Source organism: Mchenga conophoros, linkage group LG19 (assembly GCF_057382185.1).
Source record: "Mchenga conophoros isolate Kocher_MC1m ecotype Shallow Benthic linkage group LG19, M_conophoros_male_GT1.1, whole genome shotgun sequence".
In the NCBI taxonomy this organism is placed as follows: Eukaryota; Metazoa; Chordata; class Actinopteri; order Cichliformes; family Cichlidae; genus Mchenga; species Mchenga conophoros.
Window position 1 is genome coordinate 19,205,599 of NC_140544.1, and position 18,161 is coordinate 19,223,759.

Genomic DNA, 18,161 nt, shown 5'->3' on the forward strand with positions numbered 1-18,161 from the left:
TTTACATCATCATCATTATTATCATCATTGTCATTATTATTATTATTATCATCATACACTTCTTTACCAGGCTCATTTATATAAAAAATATATATGGACATTCTGAAAACTTCACACAGATGCTGCCATTACCGAGTTCATTAATTAAGCTCTCCATTATTAAGACAAGAACTGAAAGACTTACCTAAAATGTAACAACTAGGAAAGAGTATTCTCAGATTATGGTCACACTTTTGCTAAAAGAATTCTACAAGAATGCATTTATATAGCACCTATCACAACAATAGTCACCTGAAATCACTTTACAGCATTAAGTAGAGACCATAGAGAAGTAGAAAAAAAGACCCTACAGGGACTCAGTGACAGCAGAAAGAAAAAACTCCCCTTTAACAGGAAGAAATCTCCTACCAGCAGTACCAGCCTCAGGGAGTGGACTGGCTGGGTGAGGGGGAAAGATAAAAGAAAAAGGATAGGGACAAGACAAAAAACACAGACTGTAGGAGCGGGAAGACAAAAATCTAATGACGTGCAGCAGTGGTATATAAACACCTGGGGAGTGAAAAGAGGAGAGAGAACAAGCCTCAGTGTAGAGCAGCATTACTAATGGATGCTTCAGGGTCAACTGATCCAGCGCTAACTATAATCTTTCATTCCATATATATTTTTAAAGGCAACTGTTTTGTAGAATTTATGAGCAAAACAAAAAAGCTAAATGTCACCTCGAGAAAATAAACTGTTTAGTGCTGTGGTTTCTTTATTTGGTCTGCTGAGGTTTTCCTTTCTTGCCTGTGAAGCTCTGGGATTTTGGACGGAGAGTTTGTTTTCTATAAATTTGATTGCTAACATTAACAATGTCCACGAAGAAAACAATCGATGCTCTCCCTCAGGAATTCATAAACTTAAGGAAACAACAGTTATTGAAATGCATGAGTTTAGTTTCTGTGAATCGCTGGATTTTTCTGAGGTTTTATTGTATATAATCTGTGAAATGAAAGTGCCCAAGAGGAAAAAACAAAAACAAAAGGTGAACACAGTTGTTTTTCACTTGGGTAAAACAACTGCCAGGGTTACACATTTTGGCAAAACACCTTTGTATAATATCTAAAAGATGAACCCACACAGAGAATTGAGGGAGGATTTTTGGCTCTTGTTTGCAGATAGCTTTGTGCCCTTTTAACTTTCCTGTCAGTTTGTATTGATATCAAGAACAAATACACTCTAACAAAGACATTATGAGTCAGAAATACATAAATAAAGACTTGGATTGGGCTTGAGGTGGTGTGTGGGTTATCCTCTCCTTCTTTCCCTTTTAACATGCTTGGATACATGACAGCAATTTTTTAATATATTTTCTTTTCACAAGCTGATTGATTACAATAGACATAAAGCTTAAAATACAATGACAGCGTATCAGCTGTTGTGTCTTTTTCTTACCCATTGCTATAGGGATATCTGTCCAGTTCAGGGCACACTTCTGGGTGCACACTCCCTCTTCATTAAGCACCACAGTTAGGTCATCCTGCCCAACAGCCACCTTCCCATCTGCCAGTGGAGCAACCAGAGGTTCTAATTGTTTCCCAGTGGGGAAGAGCTCTTTTATGGAGCCACGGCCATCCATCTAGTTGACAGCAAATGCAGTTTGAATGAGTCCGTGAGATTCAGAATAAAGTAATAATATCCTAGCAGTGTTAAAATGATCTGTGAGACTGTTATAAAGTGCTTTACAAAGACAATAAAACACTATTAGGGAGATACATCTATATTATTAACAGACTTTCTGGATGTAGCTGATAAAACAAAAAGAGAGAAGCATGAAGGAAAAAGTCTTAAAATAAACAAAGTCAAGAAATTAAAAAGAAGACAGGAACTCATTATATAACTGTCTGCTTCTAGAAAGTGGCATAAAAACATCACCTTCAGGTATTAATTTAACTTCTACTCAGCAAACCGGGCATAGAGATGAAAAGGGAAGATGTGAAATATGAGAAAGGTTTCTGTGGATATTTCTTTTCTTTTGACAAGGAGTTTTTCCACACTTAAAAAGACCCATTATGGCTGGAAGAATCATTTTAAGTTATAAGCACATACAAGTAAGTTAAAAAGTAAAGAAGCTGCTTGCACCCCTTTTCTGTAACACATACCCGAATGAGGTAATAGTCTCTCTTGAAACCAACACATATGGAGTTTTCACACCAAGCCATTGACTTTGGAATATCTGGTGCAGCAAAGTCCCCCTGACAGACGAAAGGAAAACATTAAAATGGCTAAATGTGTCAAAGCGCTGGAAAATTCTGTTAAACTTGAATCACACTATAATGAGTCACATGTCCAGTATAAATTACCTGCAGCTCATGAAACTCTCTGTCCTTCCAGTAATACAGCTGAAGTTTCTTTTTCACTGCAACACACATTCTCAGCTGTTCCTCTCCTGAGCTGGTTTGCTGAGAACAAAAGGAGACGAAATATACAATTCGTGAGAGGACATGTGAGGCAAAATATATGTCCAGCACAGATGAACAAACAAGACAAAATATTGCAGCTACTGTATAAAAAACTAAGAAAATGTTCAGGGTTTTTACATATTTAGCACAATTAAATACAAATTGTGTTTTTGGCTACGTTCACACTGTAGGTCTTGATTCTCAATTCCGATTTTTTGATCAAATCCGATTTTTTTTGTCTGCTTGTTCACACTACAAATAAAAATGTGACAGCAAACGCGCTCTAGTGTGAACCCTCAAAGCGGCCTGCATGCGCAAAAGAAGACGTCACACACAACGCTCTCTGTTTAGACCCAGACCGAACAGTATTGTTTGACTGATGGCCCTTAATATAAAGACTTGTTTCTGACTTTACATTTCCCAGTTTTGCTTTAAGTTATAAAGTTATTTTATTATTTACATATGCCCTAATAATTATCCTTATTGCTGTTTAAGAGAGGAGCGGTGCTTCAAAGGATAGTTGCAGATTTCTGTCAGAATCTGCAGTTTATACAGTACAAATAAAATGTTCACGTTTCTCCAACGTTGTCTTCCCAACAGTTTCACTGACATCTACACTGGATGGCCAGGAAGCGTTCACGTTGTCTTCTCGGGCGCTGATGATTGGCGTCTGTCGTGTGTCAGTGACGTAAAAGACGGATTTAATGCGACATGACCGTTCAAGCAGCAGTCGCTTTCTAAAACATCAGATATGTATCGGATTCAGGACCACATACGAAAGTGATCCAGATCGGATTTGAAAATATCGGATTTGTGCCGTTCACACTGTCATACCATGATCGGATATGGGTCGCATAGGGTCAAAAAAGTCAGATTTGATGCGCTTTCTCCTGCAGTGTGAACGTAGCCTATGTCACTCCTCCATATGTATGTTACTTTACTGTTTTCAAGACACCCACTGTTGTCTTAAATCAGATGACAAAGGCAGAGTTGAACTAAGCAATCACATTGCTTTTTATTTCTATTGTTAAGTGTTGAAAGAGAAATTGAAAATGTCATGTTAGTAAGCAGCACCATGGTAAACCTCAGATTTACTTCCTGTATTGATGCCATCTGTTGAAGGACAATGAAATCCAGAGGATTATAATTACCTAGGTCCTCGATTTGCTTCTGTAAAGTTTGTGAGATGTGTGAAAACACATTCGAAAGGCTACTAAAAACAGTCAGAAGTAAGACGAATGGTCTAGGCATGCTCAGTTTGATTTGGTTTTGCTTGTAAGCCATTATACTCAAATTTCCACGGCCACAAATAACTCCAAACTTAGAATTTAGTTCACTTTTGTCTTAAATGGTTCACAAACATGCAGCTGTATGTCTCGCAGTGTACACAACTGTTCAGGTGAAAACTGGTTTTGCTTTCATTTGTAATGGGAAGCAATGTGTGCAAGAATATGACTGCAGAAACAATACCACTACTAGAAGGAGAACTGGATACCCGACTAAAAGAAACCACCAGCTCACATCAACAGAAACTTGTTTGACTGCAAGACCAAAAGTTCAAGACTAGCTTTAAGTCTTTATCCTGCTTTAGCCCCCTACATTTCCCTAGGAGACTGCTGCTCTATTGTACACATAGTTAAGACATCACACACAAAAAGAACTTATAAAATATAATAAAAAGAGAAGAACTTAATCCTGTTTGAAGCTGGAAGCCCTGTCTACCTCTGTTATAGAATTATAGTCTGTGAGGGAAAATACCTTTTTTTTTTTTATTGCAATACCACAAGTCACCACTGGGAGATAATTGACAGCTGATAGGTCTTATCTATCCTCTCTTACCACATGCTAAGTTACACAAAACAGGGGTCTATTACTGACCTGCAAGTCACATGCAAAGAGTGTGGCTCCTTTGGCTTTGGACACCACAGTGATCTGCTGGAAGGTCAGGAGGTCATGGACATGGATGTTGTTCTCTGTGGGGATGTTTAAATCGGTTTGTTTAGTTGTCACGTTAATGAAGAACTGATATTAGTTTGAAGCCTTTACAAGCCCAAGGTTCCCCCAATTTTTACTTTACATGACATTTTAACTCTGTAAAAATGTATTGCTGAGAAAAACTTACCCAGGAGACTGACAAGAATTTTGTACTGTGAGACAACATAAAGCTGGAGAAAAAAAACACAGTTAAAGAGATAAACACACATAAGCTGGTCAACAAACAGAGGTGAACAATTTTAAATTCTAAATTTGCAGTTAAGCGACTTAAAAAGTCAGATACCTGCTGAATCTTCTTTGAGAAGTTCTTGTTGGATTTTTCCAGTGTGACCTCAAACCGGTTGCCTCCTAAGATTAAAAAAAAGAAACGTGTTCATCAGAATTACTTAAATTGGTATTTGAAGTGTGCAACAGAAAGGTAAACCGGCCTCCAAATGGATAACATCCCCTTCGGTCTCCTTACCTGCATCCTTCTTTATTCGGTACAGAAGGAGATGGCCTGGTTTTGTTCCTACAAGCAGCCAGTCCTCTGTAAGGAAGGCGGTACAAAAGATGCGGTCAGTTAATTTCAGACATAACGTTTTCACTTAAGTCTGAGATGTTACCTGTGTTCAGTAGTGAAACAACTCATGATTTCTTGACAACTTGCAAGACTGCAGTTCGATAAACAGGGGTACTATTTCAGTGTCACAAAATTAAATCAACAACTCACCCCAGGCTGCAAGGCAGTCAATCTGAAGAGGAAGCTTTTCCAGAATAGGTACAGGCTCATATGCGTCGTGCATCTTGAAGCGACGCTAATTCAATCTCACACACCCCTCTGATATATCAATCCCACACGGGGCGGACGCCTAATCGCTGATAAATCTGTCCGGGGGTACAGCTTTACATGTCGCCATAAACTAACACAGTTCAGTTTTGCTTTTTCTTGGAATGGCCAATACGGAGAACTGATTAGGTAATGCAATGCAGTTTGGCTTGTTAGCCACCTTCCTCCCTGACCAAAACAACAGCTGATCGTTAGCCTTTTAGCTAAGAAGTGAGCAACTATCGGCTCCCTCTCACTGCAACTGAAATCTGAGCGAAGACTGTAAGTTAACAACTGCGCAACTGCAATTAACCTAAAATGTTTAACCACAAACGCTATATAAACCACAGCAATTAGTTTTCGTTAGCCATGTAGCTTCTTGTTACTTCCTCAGTTGTTTTGAACACGGCTGCGCGAGCTGCTGGGGTTTGACAGGCACGTGACTGAAGTATGTGAGCTCACGAGGAACGCATTAAAGGCGCAGTGGCTTGCATTAAACGGTAAGTTGAACGGTTATTTTGCACTCTCGCGAGGTTTCGTACGAAAAGAAAAACCAGTATTTATGACACAAATACTTAAATATTATATATTTTTTAAATTTAGATTTCCAGGATTTAAAGGACACTCCTACTTGTTTTTTTTAAAATAAAATATTCTAGAAAAGAACACGTTGTAATTGTGATATATATTTAAACGTGTCTTTTAGAAAATCAAAATAATTCTAAGTTTATACAAAACTTACATTTCAACCATCTTTCAATATAAATTTATTTGCAGGACATACGCAAAAAGCCATACAATATTATCAGCTTCACAATACAATGCAGACTCAAATCCAGACACAGGGTTTTAGTGTCTCTCTGAAATAAAATATTGTCAACAAGATTTAGACAAATAGAAAAAAACCAAACATAGTTCAGAACTTTAAAATTATCCACACATACTGCAGTAGATCACACAAGGATGAGGATTTATTCCAGATAAGGCTATTTTTGAGCGTAGCTGGGAAAGGGTCAGAGAAATCTGTAACAATGGTGAAATGATACTCCCCTGTGCTACTAAAGTAAACAGAGAACCTAAATAAAACTCTGGACCTGTTGGTGGAGGGGGTCGGAGAGCACATTTTATAGACACACTAAATTACATGTATATTTTTCAGCTATCCAGGTTCGTTATTCAGTGGCTAGAAAAAAAGTGTTCACTTTGGTGACTGCAATATCTAGTGTTTCTAGATCTATTATATGAAATCAAAACTATAAAAAAAGTTACTTTTCATAAAAATGTAAATAAAGCAGGCTTAATTTTACTACTAATGCTTACAAACAGGATTTTACTTTTTTTACACTTATCAACCAATTAAATATAGTCAAATTTCAACTCACTTAAACTGATCAGTGTGTGGACGACATCCTGAAGAAATGATCTGACATGTGTCTACAAAATGAACACGCCTCCTACGGTTTTATTACAGTTAATTCCTTGCATTGATATAGCTCCATAACTATCGTTATATGCTCCCAGATCAACAGATGTGGCTTATTTTCTGGACGACGGTGATATCCTTCAAGTATCAACATGACAGATTTTAACAGTGGCTTAACTATTTTGATATTCAAAATGACCCAGTTAGCCAGACACTACAGTAATAATGTGTTAACAATTAAACACACATATTTGTTGGTTAAGCATTAAAACATTTGCTTTTAGCTGTCTGGCTAAATGGCTAATTGTACAATAGAGTTACTTGCACATTTAAATATTAAATCGTGTGATCAAATAAATATGTAATGTAACAACGCATCTTTTTTACATATATGGCACAGCACTGAAGATAACCTATTGTTGATTAAGATGCTGCAATGGCTTAAATATAATCCTATTATGAAACTACTTTAATGTTTTCAGTTATGTTCATTATCTTCCGTTTGTAGCATCATCTGATATCTTGGCTTTGATGATGGCCAGGCATCACAAGTCATACCTGACTGTGTTCCAAAAAGGACCTCACATTCCTACAACTCTGACCCGTCCAGGAGTTATCTGTGCAGTCTGAAGTGGTTGGAGCTTTTGTCAAATATTTTGATCATCTATCCCTTGCACTGGATATCACATGTTTCATTAAATACTTATAATAGTCTTAAAAAAAAACAAAACAAAAAAAACTAAAAGAAAATTTTCACAAATCTCCCGATAACTAGTGCCTTGTGTAACAGAATCAGCTTCTCCTTCATTTTGTTCAACAAATAAAATAGTTATAAATATAAATGCTATACTATATAACTGCTTGTATTTTATCCCAGAATGCCATCAGCAGCCGACCCAGTCACTCCGGGTTGCACAGTATGGCGTTAATATAAGAGCTTACTGTAGTGTTACCGAAAGCCTGTGAAATAAAAGGTTTTTTTTTTTAAAAGTGTCTGAAGAAAGAACAGATATGCATCCCCCCAACATTTTTGGTAATCAGATCACTCATTGCTGCCTCAGTCGAATTCCTCTCTTTTCACTCTCAGATCGTCTTCTACTCCATTTTGGATCTCTCCATCTTGGTTTTCAAGATTTCCTGGAAAAAAAAAAAACACAGCAGTGTGGTTGTTAAATGATGTCATAGTAAAAGGTCAGGACTTTAAATAGATTAAAGTGTGAGGAGAATCATGGGACTAGCATGTGTAAAGTAAAAAGGCTCCTTACTTCTTCCTCATCTAGCATTACAGGGAGAGCTCTGTATGGAGGGGAAAAAGAAAAAAAAACAGAGAAAGAGGCCATGGATATACCACCCACATCAGGAGTTAGTCAAACACTATGAATATGGCTTGAATAACAGCAATATAGTACTTTTCCACATTTCCATCCAAATGTCATTTAGTGTAGCAGTTTTTCACCAAAATAAAAGTTTACTTACACATCAGCAACAGTAGTAGGAATGTTCTCCTCAACCCACTTTAGATCTTCATCCTGACAAAAAGCACAGTTTTGAAACACAGAATTAAGTAAACATGACAATAACGCAGGAGAGAAAATGTCAGAAGTCAACCTACCTCTTTACTCAACATTTTCTGGGAGCCGTTAATGTCAGGCTTTGCGCCTCTCATCTTCATTCCTTCTGAAAAATCAAGAAAAGGCAGTTGAAATCATTTACTCTGATACTATTAAATGATTATAAATTTCTCAATTAACGTCTATACAAACAGACTGAGAATGTGTCATTGGGTTAAACAAGGTTTAACAAAGCTCAGACAGTGTCAGTAAAGGATGTGAGGAAAATTGTGATTATTTGGGTTTATTAGAGCATACAACAGAAGATACAAACTGCTGGAAAACATTTCTGTGATTTCTGTCGTTTTATATTTTTGTGTTATACAAGCCTACTGGCCTCAATTCTACACTTAAACACTGTTACTATAGGATAAAAAACATCCTGTTTGTGGAACCTAAACAAAACTGATCAAAATGTAAAGAATCAGCTGGCACAAGATGACAAGCCGGCAGGATACTACATTTATGGCAACTAACTGTTTTACACAACCAAGCTTATCAAAAGCTGTTTTACCTTTTCTCCCAACACACAGCACCAGAGTTTAATAAAACCAACATTTTTCTAAGAAACTTAACTGTGTAACACAAATGAGCATTCAGTTTCTTTTTCAAACACTGTTTAATATGGCAAACACTTGTCTGGGGCTTTAAATTACAAGAGGAGTCAAATGTCGTACCAAAGGCTTCGTTCAGCATGGGCTCCTTGGCTTCTTCCTCTTCATCATCATCATCAATCAGAGGGGAATGGGAGAACCTGAAAGGAAACACCACATAGGCTGAAACCTTTATGAATCGCGTTAACCGCGAGCTTACACAGAGGTACTTTGGCCCAAACTCCATACTGACGCTGACCTCTGATTGTTGGCTGAGGGCCGCAGCAGCACCATGATGACCAGAAGAATAGTGGAGAAGAGCAGGCGCCAGAATGCATCATCTACCCACAAGTCCCTCCAACCCTGCAGAAAGGATAAGGACAGATTTCAGGGGAAAAGCAGTGAAATCCAGTACAAGATAAATATAACTCAGCCAAAAGAGAAAGCAAACTGACCCTCTGACAGTCGACCAGCTTGAAGACCTTGGTGGTCCAGATGATAAATATGATAGAAGCTGTGGACACAAAATAAACACCAAGGATTTAGATGACTGTAAACAAAATACACGTGTTTCGCAGAAACTACAGCACACAAACAACAAACTGACCTGAAGGGAATTCTAGCCACAGCATTGGTAAACTGGAGATGTGTTTTTTTTTTAAATGAAACAGATGTGTTCAAAAAATATTTATCACATATGGAAATACGCAGATTCCCTTTCTTGTAAAGGGTTAAATGAAGATTGGCCACACTGACAGCTACATAGTAAACACAAAGCAGGAGACTGGAGCTTAAATACAAGTTGGTAACAGAAGGAAACAATAAACCTGATTTCACACGAGTTGATAATAAAGTACAAAAAGGCTAATGAAGACAAAATCAGCCCTCAGTTAGCACTATAACTCATTAACATGTCATGTTTTGTAAATCAATAGAAAAACCTAGTTTTTCTAGGAGAAATTAGCTTTTTTTTATAAGTTATATTAGTTTCATTACCTTTATACAGAAGTAGGTTTACATGTTTAGCTTAGCTCACCAGCTTCCAGCACCCTCCACAATAAAACATATTTTCCAAGTCTGACCACATCTTACAGAGGAGCAAGTGCAGCACATTTCTACCATTTCATAATTGGCTTCATAGTTTACGGTAATCTTTTGACTGATGGAAACGTGGAAGCTAAGCAGACCCCAGTACAGCTGTAACTCACCGACAACAGAGAAGATGAGCGTTTTAGTGAAGTGCTGATATAACGAGAGCTTCACTATATTTCTGCGGAGCTTGAGGAGACGAGTGGTTTGAGACAAGCTGATGAAAATGTAAATGCAAATTAAGGAAAACACTGTCTATGGACAGCTTCTAAATAAATACAATCAAATGCCTATATGTGCAGTGCTTGTGATAATACAAATCACAGTGACACCTGAGCAGTCATCAGGCTAGTTGATTAAAGGATATCCACCACATGACACAGGAGTCAATGAGGGAAAGGCTGAGATTAGCCACAAGGGCAACAGTCCCGTAGAAGCCCTGTAGGAAGATGACAAGAGACACATTTCAGAAGAAGATCTGTTGAAAACTTAGAGCACAAAATAGAGCAAAGACTGACTGTGAATCAAGCAACTAAAGAATTAAACCAGCAGTGTAGTTCCTTTAATGTCCACTTGAGGCCGACTCCAAAAACTAGTCAATCTCCTTTCAAAAGAAAAGATCTGCTGTAGCCCAGTGATTTGGTAGAATCTTTTTGCTCCTGGAGAAAGACTGCAAAAAGTTTTGTTGGCGTGACCAAACTGACCGTAAACACTCAGATCAGTGAAAATTTGCATATAAATGCTGTCAGATATCCAACACAAGGCAATCAATCTGAATCAGTCTGTAGCGATAAGCCAAATTTGTCTGCAGGACATCTCTTTGCAATAATGGACTCAACTGAGCTGCTGGTACTCTGGTTAGTGAGCACCTATGTGATTTTTGCAGTCAAATCTCCATCCTGCAGCAATTACGTCACTACTGGTGGAGGAATTTCTGTTTCATATCTATGAAGTTCTGACTAAACTCATGTGAAAATGCTCTTTTTATAACTCACCTGTTTCACCTGAGTCGTGCATTATTATGGGTGTGGCTGCTTTATCTGACAGACAGATGTAGCTGACACTTTCTGCTAGGCTTCATCTGTGTTAATTGACAGTCACTGAACTCGAACACTCAACTGTAGTGGTATTTATGGTGACTTTCAGAGCATTTAATTATGTTTTTAATGTGGTTTTCTGCATGGTTAACTGTACTAACAGCTCATCCAAGAAGTCTGTGCTCTGGCAAGTGAAACTTAGGAAGTATCTATGCCTGGGGATACAGACTGCTGCACAAGTTTGCAACCGTTAGGTGAGGATTTGGCACTCCGGCATCTTATTTAAATATGATCACCTCGAGCACAAAAGAAGAAAGGTGACGTGTACATGCTATGAAAGTGTTGGGTAAACATGAGCTTGTGTTAAGATTACAAAACACATTCTAATCAACTTCATTACTTCATTCTCCTTGCTGTCTTTCTTATCTCACGTTTAAATTGCGTTTGCTGAACTCGCTCCTGTGTCTTTAGCTTCTTTCGAAAAATTACTCATAGATCAAATTTGTCATTCTCTATCATGATCACTTGTCTGCCTCCCAGAGACAGAATCCCTGTGTAACCTTCCCTCTCTATGGTCTCCTGCACTCAAATCAAATTTATATATAGAGAGCGCCTTCCCTGCTGCACCAGGCCACATTTTTATGCAAAAATACATCACAGCCATCAGCTTCAATCACCCTCCAGAGGCTGCAACAAATAATGTGTACTAACTGAACTGCAGTGAGTTCATTTCACTTGCCTGGATACAATTAATGTGAGGCCACTGAAACTTAATATGTGGTCCTAGAAGTGAAGTATAAAGGGTGTCTTAATCAGCAGAGAGTATGCCTTCAAAGGACATTTTAAATCAACCTTTGTTCAAATGTATTTTATTTATTTAGGGCATGATTTATTTATTTAAAAAAAGAATATGTATGTGTGACTGTTCTTATAATCCTTGTATAAAAAAGTATTTTGTAGTCTTGGTTTTGAAAGCTGCCACACAATAAATATTTAGCTAACAACTGATTTCTATTCTTAAGGGTGACTGCAAGATAAAGACTTGCATCTGCTTCTTATCAATATTAGACACTTACACCAGTTACTCGCAGCACACCTTCTACTGAGGAGAAGAGAAGGTAAAAAATTCCAACAGCTACTAGCCGATGTACGGTGGTGCCCAACCTGGGCCTAAGCAGAAGGGAGAATAAAACAATGCATTAATACTAAGAGCTTGTTTAAAACAAGTAACAGCAGTGGGTTATCCACTAGAGACTATATACAATCAGGTAACCTTTCAGGAATCAACTCACTTGACTATGCCATAGCCAAGGCTTACAATGAGGACCAGGATTCGAGCCAGAGATCTTTTGAGTGCAGAGAGCAACTCTGCAAAAATCACAGCCCCTAGCACTGCAAAAAAATAATACAAAGAGAAAAACAGATGCCAAAATATGAAAAGGAAAAACCAAAACCAAACAAACTTATACCACAAACAAGCGAGCGTGGAAAATCTGCCAACCGTAGTCTCCTTTGTAATGGATGCTTTGGTATTCAGAGTAGAAAACCGCTTTCTCCAGCATGCCGAGGATAATGACGGCACCAATCCAGAACTGGATCCGCAGCAGATCCCTCCAATAACAGGCGCACCAGAAGAGCCAGAGAACCCCAAACAGCACGTAAACAATGCACATGACCATGAAGAACTGTGATGGGCGCAAGAGTGGGAGACAGTCTCAGCTTTGTCATCGATAATAAGTAAGCTATACACTCAGGTTCCAGTGCTATGGTGAAAGATTTTACATGTCTGAATTCATCAACTCCCTTTACTCCTAGATATAGCAATTAAATATTACAGAAAATGAGGATTTATACCATCATGAGAGGCCAGTCTGCTGGAGAGGAGTACTCATGTGGACCTTTCATCTCCACTTTCACTGGGAAATAAAGAAAGGTGCGTTATTGTTTAAAGAAATATGATTCTAAAGCTCTTTATGCAAAATGGTTGTTTCTCACTTGAAAAAGTAAAGCTGGACTGCTCTCCTCCCTCAGCTTCATCATCAGCGCCACGAAACAAAGGCTGCACCTTCACTATGAACAGATAGGGACTGTCTTCCCAAGCTTTGGCCACTGCACTGATATCCTAAAAAAGAAGATTTAGACTTTTAAATCTGATGAATGAAGCAATTTCTTATACTTTTTATAGATTTATTTCTTTGCATTGAATGAGACAGCATATAATTTTGTTGTACTTTTGGTATAATGACAATAAAGGATTATCATTATTACACTTGTTCCCATGAGCACTGGAATATAAAATACCCCCAGAAAGGATTAAAACTTTCCTCCAAAAATTAAAAATATAACGTTTATTCACTGTTGTAATGTCTTACCGGTTTTTCAGACCAAAAGAAGCTCTGATTGGATGGGTCACTCTAAGAGAAAAAAAGTAGTTTTAGGGCTATTCTGATAAGAACAATGAAAAATTATAATAAGCGTCTAAAGATCAGTGTCGATCACGCACCTTTGGGCTAGTCAGTGGCTGATAAGGGTTGAAGTCTGGGTAATAGACCTAAAACAAAGGCCAAAGTAAACAAATACACATGAATAGATATGCATATATAATATAGTGTATGCAGGAAATCTCTGAAAGAGCAGTTTCACATGTTTAAAAACGGACTTACATCAGTATTGGATAACTGCTGCACAGAAACTGGACTATTACACACACATAATAAATGAGTTTATGTGCCATCTACAGTGATCTAGGACGGTATCGTTGTCACTGACCTTTGGTAGCAAGAGAGAGGAGCAGTTGTCAAAGTACATGTAGCCCTGACTGTAGAAGCCACTCCAGCCATCTTTCAGCATGTGCTCCATGCCAAACATGTTCCTTGCTTTGTTGTCCTGCAAAACAGTGTGTTATAACATGTACTTTATGTTATGTTTATTATAATGAACAGACAGGATGTTATTGCAATGATACTTGACAATCACAGCAGTAACTGAGTTTACTGTATTTCAACACATTTTGCTAAATATTTGACACCATATAAAAATGACCATTAATATGCATATGACAATATTTTACACACCAGCTAAATAATGCTGAATCACAAAGACAAAAGCACCAGCCTTCACAGGACTCATTGAATAGTGCAAACACAGGCAAGTAAGTGGAACCTAATTTCAAGGGCCCAAAGTATTTCAGATAGTAAATACATTTTTTGTAAGATCCAAACATCCAAATCACAAACAGGGTTTATTTTTTCTCTTACAAAACAGAAGTGTGTTCATGCTTTACATCAAACCCACACAGTAAAACTGACTAAATCTGAAGGTATTCATTTCATTTAGATCTTTTTTATTTAATAAAAATTTGAAGTGCCTTGTGATAGATTGGCAACTGGGTCAGGGTGTAGGATTAGGCTCCAGCCCACCACAAACCTGAACTAGATAAACGGAAGATGGATGGATGTAAAGCCAATTCTTTTCAGCTTAAATGAACAGCACTTCTAGGCGCAGAGAAGGGGTAAAGGGTGGAGGGTTCGGTGGTCTCAGGATTTTGTCTGTGCTTTTTGCAGTTGCTCTATTGGCATGAAGCATGAAACCAATGCTGTTGGTCTACATTCCTGCCAAGACATTTGGCTATGAACTCTGGGTAAATTAGGCAGACACAAAAGTGGGAAATAAGCTTCCTTCACGGGGAATGAGCTCAGTCATTCAGGAGGGGCTCAGGTTGGAGCAGCTATCACTCCACATTAAAAGAAGCCAGATGAGGTGTTTCAGGGATATTATACTGAGAGGAAGATCCAGGACATAGAGAGATATTACATCTCTCTGCTGGATGAATGCCTCTGAAGGAGCTGGAGGAGGTGGCCCAGAAAATGGATGGATGAAATGAAAAATGTAAAGTTTGTTTATTGCAGTGAATTTCCTTCCTGGTGTAAAACTGCTTTGGACTTGCACTACTTTCCTTCCAGCTTTGCATTTTCTTGGAAGAGACGTTCAAGCTTGAAAGGAACCAAACCTTACAAATCAAATCTGACTTCAAAGTCTCCTTTGTGCTACAGGTGACCTCCACGTATCCTTGTTTGTGACCCTCACTTAAAGTCTGACAGCAACAAAGCAAACTGCAGCTGAGTCTGAGAAGCCCTTGGACAAGGAGCCAGATGGAAGTTGAGGCCAAGGCCAAGAAATCGCTTCAGGAAGGAAACAGCAGCTGCTCTGACTGACAAACAGTTGATGCACAATATATCTAAATCCTGAAAAAAAGTTGATAAACCAAAATTTATCCAAAGTATATCTTTGTTTTCTTTACTCAAAGACTCACTAGTGTATACTCACTGGTGTGTTAAAGACCTCATTATAGCAAACAGAGGAGCGCAGGTACCAACTGATGTTGAAGGCGAAGCTTTTGTTACACCGCCTTGAGTCACCCTGGACTGAAAAATAGAAGAAAGAAGAACATATCAACACTTAGAATCCACTAGCTGATTCAGACAAGCAAATACTTGTCAGTGGAGTTCAAAGTATTCCAGGTTCTATTCTAGGTCAGTGTCTAATTTTCCTTAGAGGAATGCCAGCAATGAGTTCCACAAACAGAAGAGAAATTTATACCACAGTACAATCTGTACTGTGGAGATAAGACTCTTTCAAAGAGTATTCATCATTTTAAACACTGACATTTTGCTTTTAGTCTCTAGATATTCTGTTTGAAGGCTGCAGGGCATCCAACTTATCTGCAATGTCTGGATACCAGTTAGAGCCATAAACACACTGTGGGGGATGTAAATCACAGCACAACAATGCCATCCAGTCAACAGTTATGTGTGAATCCTCACATCCACAGTCCTGGCCATCTACACCTTAGAGAACGTAGGCTACTTACACTTCATGAAGATGGTGGTGTTGGCATACAGGGTCTTCCGAAAAACAGCATCCTGCGTCTGAAACCCAACAGAGACACATCAGTCAGCAGCTCATCAGCGATCACTGTATGTGTCACTTCTGCAGATTCCTTTGAACTGTGTTCAGAAAAAATGTACAATTTACACATAAAGACATGGCTTTATGGACCACCATCTGCTCATGTGTGATGCATACAGTGCTGAGTACTGGAAACAATGGTGCTGCAGCTGCTGTGCTAGACAAATTATGTGATAGCACAATTTTAATAATCTTTTCCTGAATTTTTTTTTTTTAAATACCTGTCATATTAAAATTATATATAACAAAATAGGTACAGCGGTTTACTGACACATGCAAACATATATGGAAATACAGCATATAATGGAAAAACAGAAGTGTGCACATTACTAATCAATCAATATTTGGTCTGAACATATTTATCCTTTAACACAATCTAAACTCTCTAAGAGAAACTTTCTATCTTTAAGTAGTCTTCAGGGATAGTTCTCCAGGCTTCTTCCAAAGCTCTTCTTCTTTGGGGAGGCCCATCCATCGCTGAGTGTACCAATGTCATTTGCCTCCACTGTGTTTTACATATGGCTGTAGACACTCACTGTTATATCTCCTCCTTACACATTTATGATGATTTGAACCAAAGGAAAATTAGTTTTTAAAAAGTAGGCAATGTCCTAAGAAACACCTTTGAAGCCCTCCAGATAGCGTGAAAAACTATTACTTAACACCACTTAAAAAATGACAGTCTGGCTCCTTGGAACAGAAACGGTCTGGACCCAGAGCAACATATGAAGAAATACCAAGACACCACTATATCTACCTAAGCTTTATAACATGATGCAACACGTATTTTTTCCACATATCATCGCCTATCCACGTCACGCGGGAGCACCTTTAGCTCACCTTGAATTTAGTGAGGTAATATCACCGGCTGAGCCATCAATTTCTAAACTAGAATTACTTTTCCTGTGTAACACAGACGCAAACGAAGCTGTAACATGACACCACCTGCTTTTACACAATGGAACTGAGAAAAATATCACCTTTTGAATGTCCAGACAGAAATAGTAGCGTTAATGAAACGAAAATCTGTGGTTTAAAAGCGGGGTAATAAGCGAATAAGCGACTTGTCGTGTCAGACTATCCAAACAAGAGCTGTCAAAGCAAAACGACAGTGTTTGCGCCAGGTAGAACGAGGGGGCTAGTTAGCTTCTTCGGCTAACAGCTACCATGGAAGACTTAGCTTAGAGACTATGTAATAATGGTAAAGACACATATGTTAAAGACACTGACCGAGTTGATGTCCATGCTCCATACGGAAACCTCTGCCGCTGTCCCAGGACGGAAAACCAAGGCAAAAAACAGCAAACACAACCAATGCACCTGATCATATGACATCTTTTTGTGCATCTACTCCAGGTCAGCAGGCTCGTGTCCGCATCCAGCTCCGGGTTGTTCTCCCTGTAGTTACCGCGGTCGCCACAAGAGTGCAACATAACACCGAATACAGTGAGAGCGGAAACCATCTCCTTCTATATATGCCTGACAGAGGGGCAGGCAACTACCGATCATTATAAACTATCTACAACGCTAACAAAAGGTTTTGTAAAAATATGGAATTTCAATTTGATTATTTTGACAGGACAATGCAACGTTCCAATGCAGAGCATGACACTCATGTGCACATAGAGTTAAAGTTAATTTCCATTAATTTCTTGTTCCTCACTGGCCTTTCACATCCACAATGCACAAACAATATTTGCAATTTACACATTACATACACATAATAGAAAAATATAGTGTAAGAAAGCTACAGAAATTAAAAATATGTCGAAAAGTATGAATAATTATACAATTATAATTAGTTAAAATGACTACAGATCTTGTTTACCTTTAATTAACTTTTTCCCTTACTTAAAAAGAAATAATTTTTATAATAATTTTGATTTAAGTTGTAAATGTAGATGAAAAGCCAAATTTAGGTGATATGGTATTTTACAGTTACCATTCAGCATACTATTAAAATGTGATTACAGTCTTCTCATTTAAAAACACAAATGAATGAAACTCCCAAAACTAATTCAATTATATATATATATAAAAAATGTAACTATGATACCACAGAAATTGTTGGATAATAATGAATTTCTTATTCATATGCATTATTTAGTATTCTCCTACCAACAGAGCTGGATAAATAAGCTTTATTCTAACATGCACCACAACCTTGGGATAACTTGGCGGGTATATTTGGAAGACG

General features: G+C 38.1%; 2 protein-coding genes across 4 annotated transcripts in view; both read right to left on the bottom strand.

Annotated features, from left to right (window-relative positions):
• The window catches only part of vps39 (VPS39 subunit of HOPS complex), a 30,293-nt gene extending 24,593 nt beyond the window's left edge, over nt 1-5,700 (bottom strand). Inside the window, exons 1-8 of one of the 2 annotated variants that reach the window (XM_085258394.1) lie at nt 5,149-5,700; nt 4,900-4,965; nt 4,720-4,784; nt 4,564-4,606; nt 4,320-4,414; nt 2,343-2,441; nt 2,142-2,234; nt 1,435-1,618 (exon numbers count right to left, since the gene is read on the bottom strand). In XM_085258394.1, the coding sequence (XP_085114520.1) occupies nt 1,435-1,618; nt 2,142-2,234; nt 2,343-2,441; nt 4,320-4,414; nt 4,564-4,606; nt 4,720-4,784; nt 4,900-4,965; nt 5,149-5,221 (718 nt within the window). In that variant the 5' untranslated portion in view covers nt 5,222-5,700. The remainder of the gene's footprint in view (nt 1-1,434; nt 1,619-2,141; nt 2,235-2,342; nt 2,442-4,319; nt 4,415-4,563; nt 4,607-4,719; nt 4,785-4,899; nt 4,966-5,148) is intronic. The other variant, XM_085258393.1, reaches the window with a different exon arrangement.
• Nucleotides 5,701-5,994: 294 nt separating this feature from the next.
• On the bottom strand, nt 5,995-17,356 carry LOC146552073 (Golgi-pH regulating cation channel-like). 2 transcript variants are annotated; one of them, XM_085258397.1, is made up of 20 exons: nt 17,195-17,356; nt 15,867-15,924; nt 15,323-15,420; nt 13,766-13,882; nt 13,500-13,547; nt 13,369-13,410; nt 12,992-13,118; nt 12,851-12,912; nt 12,498-12,681; nt 12,289-12,388; nt 12,073-12,166; nt 10,325-10,398; nt 10,079-10,185; nt 9,326-9,384; nt 9,130-9,233; nt 8,955-9,031; nt 8,280-8,341; nt 8,144-8,196; nt 7,933-7,963; nt 5,995-7,804 (listed from the first exon to the last, which is right to left on the bottom strand). In XM_085258397.1, the coding sequence occupies exons 1-20, from the start codon at nt 17,309-17,311 to the stop codon at nt 7,763-7,765; spliced, it is 1,656 nt and encodes a 551-aa protein (XP_085114523.1). In that variant the 5' UTR covers nt 17,312-17,356; the 3' UTR covers nt 5,995-7,762. The 2 variants fall into 2 exon arrangements, with proteins under 2 accessions (XP_085114523.1, XP_085114522.1); XM_085258396.1 differs by having other exon boundaries at nt 8,280-8,344.
• Nucleotides 17,357-18,161: the final 805 nt, after the last annotated feature.

Bases quoted from the DNA above. Each gene is read 5' to 3' on its own strand.
- LOC146552073 (XM_085258396.1), bottom strand. From the start codon at position 17,311: ATGCACAAAAAGATGTCATATGATCAGGTGCATTGGTTGTGTTTGCTG. The intron at 13,119-13,368 runs GTAAGACATTAC...CTTCTTTTTTAG, and splicing joins TCTTTTGGTCTGAAAAACCG to GATATCAGTGCAGTGGCCAA. The intron at 9,032-9,129 runs GTCAGCGTCAGT...GTTTCCTTTCAG, and splicing joins CCCTCAGCCAACAATCAGAG to GTTCTCCCATTCCCCTCTGA.